General features: G+C 45.6%; 1 protein-coding gene across 1 annotated transcript; it reads right to left on the bottom strand.

Annotated features, from left to right (window-relative positions):
* Positions 1-12337: 12337 nt before the first annotated feature.
* Positions 12338-14677, bottom strand: LOC148117517 (uncharacterized). Its single transcript, XM_087902574.1, has one exon. The coding sequence runs from the start codon at positions 14675-14677 to the stop codon at positions 12338-12340; it is 2340 nt and encodes a 779-aa protein (XP_087758700.1).
* Between the last annotated feature and the right edge of the window lie 536 nt (positions 14678-15213).

The following is a 15213-nucleotide window of genomic DNA, read 5'->3' as shown; positions in this document are numbered from 1 at the left end:
AAAAGAAAAAAGGGGAGTACTTGGTTGTGGTAGTACACACCTTTAATTCCAATGCCTTGGAGGCAGAGGTATATTGACGTCTGTGGCTTCAAGGGGCAGAGGTAGATTGACCTCTGTGACTTCAAGGTGTGGTAGTGCACAACTTTAATCCCAATGCCTGGGAGGCAGGGACAGACAGATCTCTGTGAGTTCAAGGTGTGGTAGCACACACCTTTAATCCCAGCACTGGGGAGGCATAGACAGGCGAATCTCTGTGAGTTCAAGGACAGCCTGGTCTACAGAGTTATTCCAGGACAAAGATACACAGAGATCCTGTCTCAAAAAGTAAAAGTAAAAAGAGAAAAAATAGAGGTTAAAATAAAGATGGAAAATAAACAGAGAATCTTGATACTGTATGCTATTATGCTCTGTTTGACTTGTTTGAATGCTGAGGAAGGAGCAACAGCTGCTAAAGGACTTTTGTTTATAAATGCTGCTGAACTAACCCACGATAGGTATTTTGAAAATATCTTGGCTTCAAAATTGAAGTCAAAAGGTATGTTACTTTGGAGAAGAGATTTTGCTTTTGTTTCAACAGAAAATGAGAGGCTATGGATTCATTCTGAGTTAAGAAAAATCAGCTTTGATCAAGGGAGGCCACCTGAGAAATCTCCGACAGGAACAGATGGCCCAGATGTCTGAGTTCTTCATCCAGAACAGGTTCAAGACTGCTGCCTGAGATGATCAAGACTCACAGGATAATCCAGTCAGAACTTGATTATAACTCTAAATTTTCTTTAGGTACCCATAAGATAAGCAGTGCCCCCAACCAGCAGGAAGTAGCCTGAAATAATATGCCCACATTCCCATCAAATCGATTATGGGTATTTTCCTTTGTTTAAAAAAAAAGAGGGAAATGGTGCAGGAGGATTATCTGTATTCTATCAATCATATTTTAATAAAACTCTGATTGGTCAGGCAGGCAGTATAGGCAGGAAAGCCAGACAGGAAGTAGAGGTAGAGCAAAGAGACTGGGAGTATTCTAGGAAGTTCCCTCTGCCAGTTCTGCCCAGACCACCGGAGAGGAAAGATGTAAGTTGCCCCACTGGAAAAGGTACTGAGCCATGTGGCTAACGTAGATAAGGATAATGGGGTAACATAAGTTATAAGAGCTAATAAGTAACCTGACCTAATGGGCCAATCAACTTATAATCTAATGTAGACTCCGCATGATTTTCTTTGGGATTTGCCGGCTGTGGGTATCAGGTGGGACGGAAACACCAACAAGCCAGCCCTCATGTTACAATCAGCAAACGGTGAGAGTTTGACTTCTTTTCCAACTTGTATCCCCTTGATCTTCTTTTAGTGTCTTATTGCTCTAGCTAGGACCTCAAGAATGATATTGAATAGATATGGAGAGAGTGGATAACCTTGTCTTGTTCCTGATTTCAGTGGGATTGCTGGGAGTTTCTCTCCATTTAGTTTGATGTTTGCTGTTGGCTTGCTGTATATTGCCTTTATTATGCTTAGGCATGTTCCTTGTATCCCTGCTTTCTCCAAGAAATTTATCATGAAGGGATGTTGTGTTTTGTTCAAAGGTTTTTCAGCATCTAATGAGATGATCATGTGGTTTTTATTTTTCAGCTTGTTTATATGGTGGATTATATTGACAATTTTTTGTATGAACCATCCCTGCATCTCTGGGATGAAGTCAACTTGATCGTGGTGGATGATGGTTCTGATGTGTTCTTGGGATTCGATTTGCCAGTATTTTGTTTAGTATTTTTGCATCAATGTTCATGAGTGAGAATAATCTGTAATTTTCTATCTTAGTAATGTCTTTCTGTGCTTTGGTTATCAGGGTATTTGTTGCCTTATAAAAAGAGTTTGGCAATATTCCTTCTGTTTCTATTTTGTGGAACAATTTGAGTATAGGTATTAGTTCTTCTTTGAAAATCTTGTAGAATTCTGAGCTGAAACCAACTAGTCCTGTGGTACTTTTGGCTGGGATACTTTTGATGACTGTTTCTATTTCTTCAGAGAAGCAGAAGGGGGAAAGGGAGAAGTAGGGAGAGGCAGAAGCTGCATCTTTGAAAAGGAGATGGAAAAGTAAGGAATTCAGGTTGGAATCTGAATATCAGCTTTTCTCAGCAGACAGAGGAGGGAGTGGCCATGGCTTGTCTCTTAAAGAGACAGGACAGACCATTGCAATAATAAGCTCATAGTCTAGGACTTCAGAGAAACAAAGTAACAAGGAGACCCCTAAGAGTAACGTATGTAGATCCTCCTAGGATGGGGAAATAGACAAGATCTCCTGACAAAATCTGAAGCATGGGGGTGGGGGGAAAGGGAGTGCAAAAGGGAAAGAGATTGGGAGAAGAGGAGGGGGAGGAGAACTTGAGGGAACAGGATAGTCAAGATGGAGGAAGGACAGAGTTGAAGAGCAAGGAAAGAGATATATTGATTGAGGAAGCCATTATGGGGATAGCAAGAAACCTGGCACTGGAGTAATTCCCAAGAATTCACAAGGATGACCCAAGTAAGACCCTAAACAATAGTAGAGAGAGTACTCGAATTGGCCTTGTCCTGTAGTCAGATTAAAGACTCTCTTAAATGTCACCATACAACCATCATGCAGAAACTGATGGAAACAGAAGCAGAGAACCACAATGGAGCACTGGGCTGAGCTTCCAAAGTCCAGCTGAAGAGTGGAAGGAGTGAGACTATGAGCAAAGAGGTCAAGACCATGATAGGACCACCCACTGAAACAATTTACCTGAGCTCAGGGGAGCTCAACAACTCTAGCTGGGGAGGGAAGGAACCAGCATATGACAAATTAGGGCCTTGGAATGTGGGTGACAGTTGTATGGCTGGGGCAGACTGGAGGGCTGTAGGTTCCACTGCATCAGCTTGAGGGTGTAGCATAGAACTGCCCTCTCCTGTTATGTTAATTTCACCTATGGCCCAAGGGTGTAGCTTAGAGAGAACTCTCCCTTTACTGTTATGGTAATTCCACCTGCAAGCAATGTTCTCGCTGCAGGCAAGGTTCCCGGGTCAGCTTTTCTCTGAGCCTGAGCATGCCCACCTGGCTTCCTCTTTTCTCTGTTCAGCTGCTCTCCGACCTTGGGTGCGGCCCCCTGACTTTTCTCTTTCCTTGTTCCTGATGAGGGGCTGGTGTTTTTCTGCCCCACAGTATATATACCCGACTTATGCTTAATAAAGTTGCCATTTACTCTTGTAGATGAGCCAGGTTTCTTTTCTGTGTGTGTCTTCTTTTTCAACCCTCAGGACAATCGTCCCTTCTCGTGGGCCCGAGTTCAGGAAGCACGCAGCCTGGGTCAGGCATGGGTATCCATTGGAAAGTGCCGACTCTTACCGAGGGCCATTGGCAGTGGGACCAGGATTTATCCCTACTGCTGGTACTGGCTTTTTCAAACCCCATCTCTTTCAATGGATACCTTGCTCCATACCTTGCTCCATCCTTGCTCCTAGATACAGTAGGGAGGCTCTTGGTCCTTCCTCAAAACAATGTAAATTACTCTTTCTGAGGAGTGGATGGGGGTGGGGTAGGGGAAAGGTGGAGGGGATGGAAGGAGGGGAGGGAGTGGGAACTGAAATTGGTATGCACAATAAAATGATAGTTTTTTAAAATAAAATAAAATTAGAAAAAATTCCATAGGCAAGACAATGATATCAATATGCATTTCAGAATCACAAAAGGCAGGTAGAACCTGATAATGCAGTACTCTTGGAACAGGTGACACCACCCAGGAAGGGCCAGCATCTAAGCAAATACCTGGCATTCCAAACCATTAGATAGTTACTAAATGTCTTTGAACCTTGGTCTTCACCCACACCAAGGCCTATTTGTCTGCTAAGGGTGGTGTCTTCTATCTTTTTGAAATTCCTATCTTGTCTGTTAGCAAAGGTAATTGTGGGGGATTGACTTTATGTAAATTTGACTATTGGAACAAAGGGTAAGTGTTATCATTCTAAGGCCTCGTGGAAGGTAATTCCATTGCTCCCATACAGAAGAAGTTACACTGCTGAGGTATTTTAGGAATGAATCCCATTTTGAAGGGAGAAACGCCATGAGTTCACAATATTTTTACAGAATTGGCAGTGAATTATCCAAAAGAGAAGTGTTCCCGCAGCTCTGCTGAACAGGTTCTCCATGTGGATTTGTACATAAACACTTCCCATGGATTAGTCTAACAGATCTGTCAGCTGTACATTTACTGTATCATGCTTGTGGGCTCACCACACTTTCCCATCCTCCTTTCCCTCCTCTTCCCTTTCCCTTTTCCCTCTCCTTATCCCTTCTCTTTCTTCCCCCTCTCCTTTCCTCCCCTCTCTTCGTTCTCTCCCTACTCATTTTCTTCTATCTCCTTCATTCTATATTACTCCTCTCCTCATTTTCCCCTCCTCCTTTTCCTTCTCTTCTCTTTCCTTCTCCCTTGCCTTCTTGTCCTCTCTTCCTCCTCAGCCTCCCTCCTTATTCCCTTCCTTCCTTTTCCCCTTCTTTTTCTCATCCTCTCCTGCGGGGCTGTTCTGAAGTTAAGCCTAAAACCTGGATTTTCTCATCCTGATATCAGCAGGAGTTTGTTTTCTCCCCACTTGCCCAGGTGCCAGCAGACCCCAAGCAATTAGTCTTCCTGTGGATGTGCCCCAAAGTGCCCCAATGCATGTAACATCTGATAAGCTCATGTGCCTTCAAGGCTACAGGGACTGGTCGCTGCTTATCTGACCACTGAAACAGCCCAGGCTGGACTTTCTATGACTTTATAATGTTCCTTCCTCTGGTCCCTGCTGCCTCTGAGTACACAAATGAATCACCCTCGATGTTATTGTCCAAAACTGATGACATTCCACCACATGGACCCAAGGAGCCATTCTTCCTAGAGTAAAAATGTCCCTTGTCCCCTCTGGATAAGCAAGCTGTTCACTGACACAGTCTCCAGGGTGTCATTCCCCCAATGCACATTGTACAAATGGCCTATCAGGATCCACCTTTCGTCCTGCCCATGCTCTGTCTGTTCCCCTCCCAACCATGCCTGGACAAAGCTGGGGTTTGAACCCAACACTCTCCCTCATCCCAATCCTCCTCTTCTTCACCCCTCTCCTCCCTTCTCTCTCCTTCCTTCTCCAACTCCTTCTACCAATCTTTCTACTAACCTTCTTTTTCTTCATTCTCTTCCTAGTGCTTTCCTTCTCTCTGCCTAGTCCCTTTTCCTCATCTTCTTCCTCTTCCTATTGTTTCCTCCCCACTCTCTCTCTCTCCATCCTCCTTCCCCTACTTCTTCTTCTCCTTTTACCTTCTCCCCCTTTCCACTGCTACCACATCTTCTCTATTCTTCTCTTTTCCATTATTCTCCACTACTTCTCTTTCTCCTCTCCTCCTTCCCCTCCTTCCCTCCTGTTAGCTTCCTCTTCCACGTTCTCCTCATCCCCTTTCTTATTTCATTTTTCTTCTCCCTTTCCTCCTTTCCTTCTCTTCCCTGCCTTGTTGCCTCTCATGTTCCACCGACTGTTATTTTCCTCTTCCACCACTCCTTCCTTACTCCTTTCTACCGTGCCTGCATGGTCTGGATCCACGAGTTTCGGCAGAGGATGTCCAGGTTGAATGAATTCACATAGCATGAAGTTGAGGTGGAACAGCAGCTTCTTTATTGTTCTGCTGGGGCTAGCTTTTATACCATGGCACCAATTGAGGAGGGGGCTGTGAAGGGACTGTAACCTGACACGAGCAGAAATCAAGGAACGGTCACCATGCACTTAAAATTCCTTTCTCAGTTCCAGGAGCAGAGGGAATTTATTATGTTTTCTTTGCAGATAAGCACCTCAAATGGGGGCAGGGATAAGTAACTCGGGGCTGCAGTTCCCACAATTCCCCCTACTTTATTTTATAATGAGGGGTCCTGTCTTAGGTCCTGCAAGGGAAGTACCATCCCTTATCCGTCATTGGACCCCCGATACCCTGTCTTAGGTGGGGGGTCTCCTCACAGGTTGCTCTCATCCATCATGTGGGTCTTCTACCACCAGGGGAACCAGAGCAGGAGTTCTCACCATCAGTAAGGACTCATCCGTTGGGGACTAGCAGTTGCTCAAAAAGCAGGAGCTGGAAGAACAATTAAGGACACCATCCTCCCTGACCGACCCATTAAAGAAGACAAACATAAAGGGAGGCAGAACACAAGCTAGGCTGACAATAGAGAAATTCATTCCCGCTGCATAATTAATCTGGAGGAATGTTTCAAAGATGTCTGATGTGTTCCTTTGGGCTGTAGCATTGAAGGCCAAGCCCCTTTGAAGGGCTAAAGGCCTAATATCTGTACGTGCACGAGGACCGCAGAGAAACACGCCAGTGAACGTAGGTGAAAGTTCTGCCATATTTGGATTTCTATAGGAATAATCAAAGGCCCCTCTCAAAGAGTTTTTAAAGGTAGGTCAGTGACCAAACCACCATAAATATTTATCTCCCTCCAATTTCCATGGTTCCTTAGGAGCACAATTTCCCCAAGGAAATGGTAAGTACAATCTGAAGGACTGTGGCATCTTCCAACATAAGGGAGCTGGTCTCAGAGGGGTTGGAAGTCCAGAAACATTTCTTTTAAAATTTATTGAGTAGAAGATATCTCTCAATCCAAAACAAGGATGCCCAGAAGAATTAGAAGAAAAGTCTCCCAGAGAATAATTACTATGGACCATGCATGGTCCAGAACGAGAGATACTAGGCATCTCTGAAATACTGCTAATCTTCCGGAAGCAGAGGGCATGGGATATATCAAACGTTAAATTACCCAATGAAGATCTTTTTAATGCTATATTTGCTGCAGGAACCCCCAATGTATAATTGGTGGAATAAAAGGATGGAAAAACAGAGCTTATTTTACTTATTGGCATCAGTATGGGTGCATTCCTCACCAGTGCCCATCTCAGGCCTCCCTCGATGTTCTTCACTTGAATCCATATTATCAGGACCAGTAGGGCCTGGCTCCACTGGCTGAACATTCTGCTCCGGCACCCAGATGGGTTTTTTGGTTCCTGGAGGGAAGACCCAAATGACTCCCCTCACCCTAGCCAACATGGGTGTGGGTGATTGCCATTGTCCCATGATACTATCCTTCCATCTAACCCAACCCAGAGATTGGGAAGGTTTCTGCCAATGTCTTTCCATTGCTGATAGACCTTGTTTATCTACTATTAAAAAATTTAAAATGTATAAAATTGTAGATAACTGGGTATTTCGGGAGGTGATATACTCTCCCTTCTTTATTTTACAAAAAAATTGTTTAAGGGTAGCATGTGTGAGCTCCACTATGGCCTGTCCTGTGGCAGTATGTGGAATTTCAAAGGTATGTGCAATTTGATGTTCTTGGCAAAATTTTGCAAACCATTGGCTGGTATAAGCCGGTCCGTTGTCTGTTTTGAGAAAATCTGGGATGCCCATGTAGGCAAAAGCCTGTAGACAATGGGCAATAGCATCCTTACTCTTTTATCCTGAATGTAAGGAGGCATAAATTGCCTTGGAATAAGCATCTACATAGACATGTAAAAATTTAAGTCTGCCAGCTTGAGACAAATGGGTAACATCCATCTGCCAAAGGTGGTTAGGATGGAGGCCTCGAGGATTAACACCTTCTTTGGGGGTATTATGAAATGGAGCACAAGCTGTACATTGGGATGTGATTTGAGTAGCTGTGGCTAGAGAACAGCCAGAGTGAAACTTTAGAGAAGAGGCATTTAAATGATACTTTTCATGAAGATGATGGGCTCATTGTTCCTCAGAAAGGAACAATGCCATTGGGTGGGTGAGGGAATCTGCAAGCTTATTTCCCTCTGCCAAGGGCCCTGGCAGATAAGTATGGGTCTGAATGTGGCCAACAAAGGCAGGAAACACTCTTTGGCATATAAGACTTTGCAGCTGAACCAAAAGGTGGAAAACTTGAGAGGTAGGTAATATGTATGGCGAGGTTTCCAATGGTCCAACATTCCTTGCCACATATATACTATCAGTATACAAATTGAAGGGTTGATCCTTGAAAAGAGAAAAGGTCATAAGGCAGGCCGTGAATTCTGCAGCTTAGACAGAAATTGGACCTAGGGGCTGCTTTTCTTTAATTGAACCAGAGACCACCACTGCATAACCCTTGGAATAACCATCAGTTGAAAGACTCCCCGCTGGGCGTCTTCCCTCGGGAGAGACCCCAAGCCCAAAGATCAGTCGAAAGCACGCAGCTGGACGCAAGCAGCAAGAGGTTTATTTGGGGTACACAGGTACCTGCGGGCGACAAAGTCTCTCGGGGACTTGCGCGCCTGCAGGTTGGGGATGAGGGGTTTTATAGGGGAGCAAAAGCGCGGGTACAGAAGCAGAAAAGCTTTCATTTCATTGGTCAGTTCAAATAAGGCTAAGCTGAGTGGCACATTCTTGACTTTTTACCTAAATACCAAGGAGGGGGTTGTCCAGACCCACCTGGATACCAAGGAGGGGGCTGTGCTACCTGTTTTTCTTATCTCTTCCTGCCTTCCTAGCTTGGCTGGCGACTAGATGTCTGAGAGTCCTGTTGTATACGTGACTCAGGCCTCGCAATCCTTTCTTTGTTTGTCTCTATGGCCAGTCCATAAACCCCTATCTCTGCCGCCAGTTAAGGCTGTCCTCCGGTATCTGTGTTCAGACTTCCGGAGGTCCTGCATTCCGGAGGCCTTTTAATGAAGCTTGCTATCTGAAAACCTTTGCAGAGCGTTATAACTGTGGTTAAAGTTAAAACCACAGTTTTAACTGTGACCCCAATGAAGTTGGGGTCCTTCACAGTAAACACTGAGTGCACTCCCTTAAGGGGGAAGTTTTAATAATTCTTGGAAAGATAACAGGATGTTTCTTTAAAAAGGAAATTAAATGGGAATCATGATAATGGTTATCAAAAATGGCTCCAGTGATTGCGATGAACAAGGTCCATTCATCTTGGACCCTCTGTAGCCTTGTTATTTCCTCTTTTTGATAAGGGATTAGAAATTTATTTGGGATCCTGCCAAAAACTTGTAAACTAAAATCACATGCCTTCCATAGGAGCTGTAGCACCATTTCATAATATGGGGTCACTACCTTCTTAGGGGAAGCAGGTAAATGTAACCAATAAATGGATCCCCCTTGCCAAAAAATGCCAGTAGGTGAAAATTGTGAAGAAAAGACCATGAAATAAAAAGGGCAAGCATAATCGAGGCAGCGGAGATGTGCTCGCTCAATAGCATTAAGCAAGGTATCTAGGAACTCTTTTGCTGCTGGAGTCATGATCCTGGGGGAAGCAGGGGAAGAGTCCCCAGGCAGCATGTCATAAAGGGGCTTAAGAACTCCCGGAGGAATGGGAAGGGAAGAACAGATCCACTGAACATCTTTCAATAATCTCTGCCAGATCGTACTGAATTTTTTGCTGAATGGTCCCAAAAGCACCTGTCCCTGCTAGCATGTCAGCGTTTCTTTGGAGTTGCCCATGCAGTGCATTCTGAGCGGCAATCTGAATACATCTATCATGAAACTCCCCTCTCCAAATAAGAAGCCCCCCCCCCCACTAAGCACAGCAGGGCAGAGCTGTTGCCAATCACTTGGGGTGAGGTTAATAGCCCTAAAAGACTCCATAAGAGATAACGTAAATGGGGCTTGGGTGCTTTAAATGCTGGCAGCTTCCTTTAATTGTTTTAAATCCTTAAAAGCCAGAGGTTCATGACTGAGAAAAATCTGCCCTGGATTGTTGGGATCTGGAATTTCCACAACAGGAGAGACTACTGGATAGCACTTAACGCCTCTGCAGGGAGCCTCCTCCGAGCCTGACCGAAAGGGAGGGGCTGGAGAGGTCCTAATTGTATCAGAAAGAGGATAGGGAGGGGGTTTATCCTTCTCCCCAGAGGTCCTTTTGTCTTTTCTTTAAACGGGCCCTGCATAATTCCTGCTGCAGTGCTGCGATTTCTCCCTCTAAAGTTTTTTCCTCTGAGCCTGTTGATTCTCCCAAGCTCTCTTCAAAATCAGACAAAGAGGGATAGAGGCGTGTCTGTGCCAGAGAATTTTGCTTGGGACGAGCCCCTAAATTCTGAGAGGAAACTCTGTCCTGTGACTCATTTCCGTCCTCCCAGTCTGCAGGCTTTTTCTTTTTAATCTTTCTCTCCTTTTTCATACCAGGCCTCCCCTTAGCAGGCTGAGGGAGCAGTTCTGCCTCTGTGTCAGAGGCCACATTAGAACAAAGAGAAGCCTTGGTCTCACTATCTTGAATCTCAGATAACACCTCTTTTTTTGCTTCCAAAGACTGCTTAACCTGGACTTTCTCTGTAAGCAAAGCATCCCTGATCAGTCTCCAAAGGGAGAACGTGGCTATTGGCAGGACTTCAGTCCCCTTCTTTCTCAAGGTTTTTTGAAGATCCCCGTGAACCTATTCCCATTCAGAAATATTGAGGGCTCCACTGGTGACAAACCAGGGACTCCACATTTCTATACCTTTAAGAAAATCTTCTAAAGTCTTAGTTTTTACAGCTGTTCCCTGCTCTTTCAATAACCTCTTTAACTGAAACTTTAGCTCTGATCTACCCAGGGTATTTCCCATCGCTTAATATCTCTTATCTCTTAATTATCTCTTATCTCTTATATCTCTTAATTAATCTCTTAATCCCCAATGCATCCTGGCCTGCTACAGGATGACCCGGTCCACTATCCTCACCTTTCCAATCTTGGTGGTCTCTCGGCTGTCTCTCTGCTATCTCTCAGCTATCTCTGTGGAGACCTCCAGTTACCGCGCCTGCATGGTCTGGAACCACGAGTCTTGGCGGAGGGTGTCCAGGTTGAATGAATTCACAGAGCACGAGATTGGGGTGGAACAGCAGCTTCTTTATTGTTCTGCTGGGGCTATCTTTTATACCATGGCACCAAATGAGGAGGGGGCTGCGAAGGGACTGTAACCTGACCTCAGCAGGGATCAAGGAATGGTCAGCATGCACTTAAAATTCCATTCCAAGTTCCAGGAGCAGAGGGAACTTATTATGTTTTCTTTGCAGATAAGCACCTCAAATGGGGGCAGGGATAAGTAACACGGGGCTGCAGTTCCACACCTTTCTCCTTCTTCCCTTACTTTTCTTCCTCACCCCTTTCTCTATCCTTCTTTCCCCCTTTCTCTTCCTTCTTCCCTCCTCCCCTCTTATTTTCTTCTTCCTCTTCTTCTCCCCTCCTCTCCTTTCTTCTTCCTCCTTCTCCTCATTCACCATCTCATCTTCCTTTCCCCTTCTCCTCCCTCACCCTTTCTTCCACATTCTCCATCCTTCTTTCTCCCTTACCTCTTCTTCCTCTCTCCTTCTCCTACCTCCTCTTCTCCTCTTCTTCTTTTTCTTCTCTCAACTCTCCTCCTCCTCCCTCACCTTTGCTTCAACCTCTCCCCCTCATTCCTTCTCTACTCTTCCTCTTCTCCTTCTCCACCCCTCTATTCCTTATCCTTCTCCTTTCCCTCTTTCTCTTCATTCTCTCTTCCCTCTCTTCCTGTCCCTTATCTCCTTTTCCTCCTCCATATCCTTCTCCGCATCCTCCTGCCCCTCTCCTCCTCTTTCTCCTCTTTTCCTCCCTTTCCTTTTCTTCATTACCCTTCTCTGTCTCCTCCCACTCTTTTCTTCTTCCTCTCTTTTCTTCTCCTCCTTTCACTTTTCCTCCTCCTTTTCCTCCTCATTTTGTCTTCCTCCTGCCCCTTCTTCTCCTTCACCTTCTCCTCTTGCTCCTCCTCTATCTACTCCCTTTTCTTTATTCCCCTCTACTTCTTTCCACCTATTTCTCTTCTCCCCTCACTACCTCTCCCTCCTCGCCTTCCCCTCTCTAGCCTTCCTTTCACTTTAAACCCATCCTTCCTTTTCCTTCTCCTCAGTCTTTCCTCTTTTTTACCCCTTTCTTTCACATTTGAAATGAAGGAGTAAATGCAAGGCCTACTTAGGTCCATCTTCAATCCTTTTATATTTCTAAATGATTTTTTATTTTAAATTATGTGTATGCATATTTTTGGAGCATACCCATTGTGTTGAACCTTTAGCACTAGGAATGAGGCCATGTTATCATGTAATGTGAACACCTAGTAGAAACTCATAGTGTGTAAGTAAAAGAAGCACCAACAGTTAAGCAATGTTGTCAAATGAGCAATGCAAATTCTCATAGTGAACATTAATTTCTTGTTGAAATACTGATGAAGCATTTAATATTTTTATTTCTGTTCACAACAATAAGCAAACTGAAATATTAAGCCCTGTTGTACTTTGACAGTTTTCAAGAACAACTATAATAAAAACAGCAAACAGAAATGTTTACTGATCCAGGTCATAACAGGGAGTGGTCAGCTGACCCTCACAGGGCTTGGCAACAATACTCAGCAGAAGCCACTTTGTAATTGCTGGCACTAAATAAAGAAGTGGAATTCTCAGCTAGGTATTTAAGGAAATCGTGCATATACGTAGACACTTGCATAAGACTATGCCTACTAAGGAGGAAGTGGGCCAATACAGTCCCAATTTGAGTAAATAATCGTAGGAGGTGTGGAGCCCCATAAATCTGAGACATTGGAAAATGAGGATAAGCCAGGTGGATTGGGGCCAACTGGGGCTTTTCAAACTGGCAGAGCAGCTGGGCACCCAGCATCCTGTTGAAGTATTCTCTTATTCCATATACAAGTTCATCAACAGAATATTCCCTATTATCAGCCTTTCCCTGTGATTTCACAAAAGTGACAAACTCTGCGAGAATAGTGTCTACATTCTTCTCAGCAGGGAGTTGGAATAACTGCTTATGCTTGTTTATCAGTTCCCAGTCCTCAACAAGACATGGCTTAAGTTCATCAGGCAACTTCAATTCAACTCTCATTCTCACCTTCCCTGCCAGCACAGATTGACCAGTGTTGACAGTCCCAGCCACATTCTGGTGAGGAATCTGTGGTACTGTGCTGGCACCACTGCCAACTCTGTTTTCTCGAATATTCTGCATGGTCTTTGGCACTGGCATGGTAGGCGCGGATCCTGAAGTAGAGGGTTTCTCCACAGGAAAGCTTTTTTCCATGGAGTGATGACCTTTCGCCGCAGGGTACCCGCTATCTACTCTGTTACCTTTCTCTGCAGTGTAGCTGCTTTGGGAAGACTGATCTCTCTCCTCAGAATGAACTTTTTCAAAACAGATGTCTTTCTTTTCCATCTGACCTTTCTCAGCAGGGCATCTTTTCTCAACAAAGTGACCTCTCTCCCCTGCATGTACTTTCTTTGTAGAGCAGACTCTCTGAGAAGATAGACTTTTCTCTGCAGGAGGACTTGTTTGGGGAGGGCAGCTTGCCATGGCAAATAGATGTTTCTCTGCATGTTGGCTTTTCTTTGGAGGCCTGGATCTCCCTGTGGGGTTATCTTTCCCTACAGAGGGTTCTCCTTGCACATAGTTACCCCTTTCCAGTGAGCAACCCTCCTCTTCAGGGCAGCTTTTCTTTGAAGGCTGATCTCTCCCTGTGGGGCCATCCTTCGCTGCAGAGCATCCTTTCCCTGCCGAGTTACCCCTCTCAACTGAGGGACTCTCCTCTGCAGGGCAGATTATTTTTGGAGCCTTACCTCTTCCTGTGGGGCAATCATTTGCTGCAAAGGATCCTCTCTCTGCATAGTTGGCCCTTTCATCTGAATGACCCTCTTTTTCAGGAGAGGCTCCTCTCTTTGCGGGGATACTGCTTTCAGATGAATGACCCTCTTTGGCCCAGTAGGTTTTGATGGGCTGACCACTCCCTGCAGGACAGTCTTCACCTGCAAAGGGTCTTCCTGCTGCTGAGCTACCCCTTTCATCTGAGTGATCCTCTTCTGCAGTGCAGCTTTTCTTCAGAGGCTGACCTCGCCCTGCAGGGCGATCTTTTCCAGGAGAGGGTCCTCTCTTTGCAGGCTTATCATTCTTAGATGAATGACTCTCCTCTGCAGGACAGCGTTTGATGAGGTGACCTCTCCCTGCACGGCGATTTTCATGTGCAGAGGGTCCTCTCTCCTCAGAGCTATCCCACTCGAATGAGTAACCCTCCTCTGCAGGATAACTTTTTCTGAGGCAACGCCTCCTTGTGCGGCGATCTTTACCAGGGGAGGGTCCTCTCTTTGCAGAGTTACCCTTCTCAGATGAATGACTATTGTCAGCAGGGTGGCTATTAATGAGGTGATCACTCCCTACAGGGCGATCTTCACTTACAAAGTGTCCTCTTGGTGCCAAGTTAGCCCTGTCTACTGAAAGATGCTCTTCTGCAGGGCGGCTTTTCTTTGGAGGCTTACCTCTCCCTGTGGGGTGATCTTTTCCAGGAGAGGGTCCTCTCTTTGCAGAGTTATCCTTATTAGATGAATGACTCTCATCTGCAGGGCAGCTTTTGATGAGGTGACCTCTCCCTGCAGGGTGATCTTCACCTTCAGAAGGTCCTCTTGCAGCCACGTTACCCCACTCGAATGAGTAACCCTCCTCTGCAGGATAGCTTTTTCTGAGGCGACTCCTCCTTGTGCGGCTATCTGTCCCAGGAGAGGGTCCTCTATTTGCAGAGATACACTTCTGAGATAAATGGCCCTCCTCTGAAGCGCTGGTTTTGATGGGCTGACCTCTCTCAACATGACACTCTTCACCTGCAGAGCATCCTCTCGCTATGGAGATACCCCATTCCACTGAGCGACTCTCAGCAAGGCGGCATTTCATGCATTGACCTCTCCCTGCAGGGCGATTTTCACGTGCCGAGGATCCTCTCTCCTCAGAGCTACCCCACTCAAATGAGCAACCCTCCTCTGCAGGATAACTTTTTCTGAGGCTAAGCCTCCTTGTGCGGCGATCTTTCCTAGAAGATGGTCCTCTCTTTACAGAGTTACCCTTCTCAGGTGAAGGATGCTCCTTTGCAGCGAGGCTTTTGATGGAGTGACCACTACCTGCAGGGCAATCTTCATGGGCAGAGGGTCCTCTCTCCTCAGAGTTACCCCACTCAAATGAGTAACCCTCCTCTGCAGGATAACTTTTTCTGAGGTGACATCTCCTTGTGCGGCGTTCTTTTCCAGGGGAGGGTCCTCTCTTTGCAGAGTTGCCTCTTTTGGATAAATGACCCTCCTCTGCAGGGCAGCTTTTGAAGAGGTCCCTCTTTCCACTGCTGCGGGAGCTCCTTCCACTCCTTCAGCCAATCGCCGCTGAGTTACCAGCCCATTAGGGCGTGGTCTCTCTCTCTCTCTAAATAAAGCAGCGACTGT

This window comes from Myodes glareolus, chromosome X (assembly GCF_982192425.1).
Source record: "Myodes glareolus chromosome X, mMyoGla1.1, whole genome shotgun sequence".
NCBI classification, from domain to species: Eukaryota; Metazoa; Chordata; class Mammalia; order Rodentia; family Cricetidae; genus Myodes; species Myodes glareolus.
This window is presented reverse-complemented; position numbering and strand designations above follow the sequence as displayed.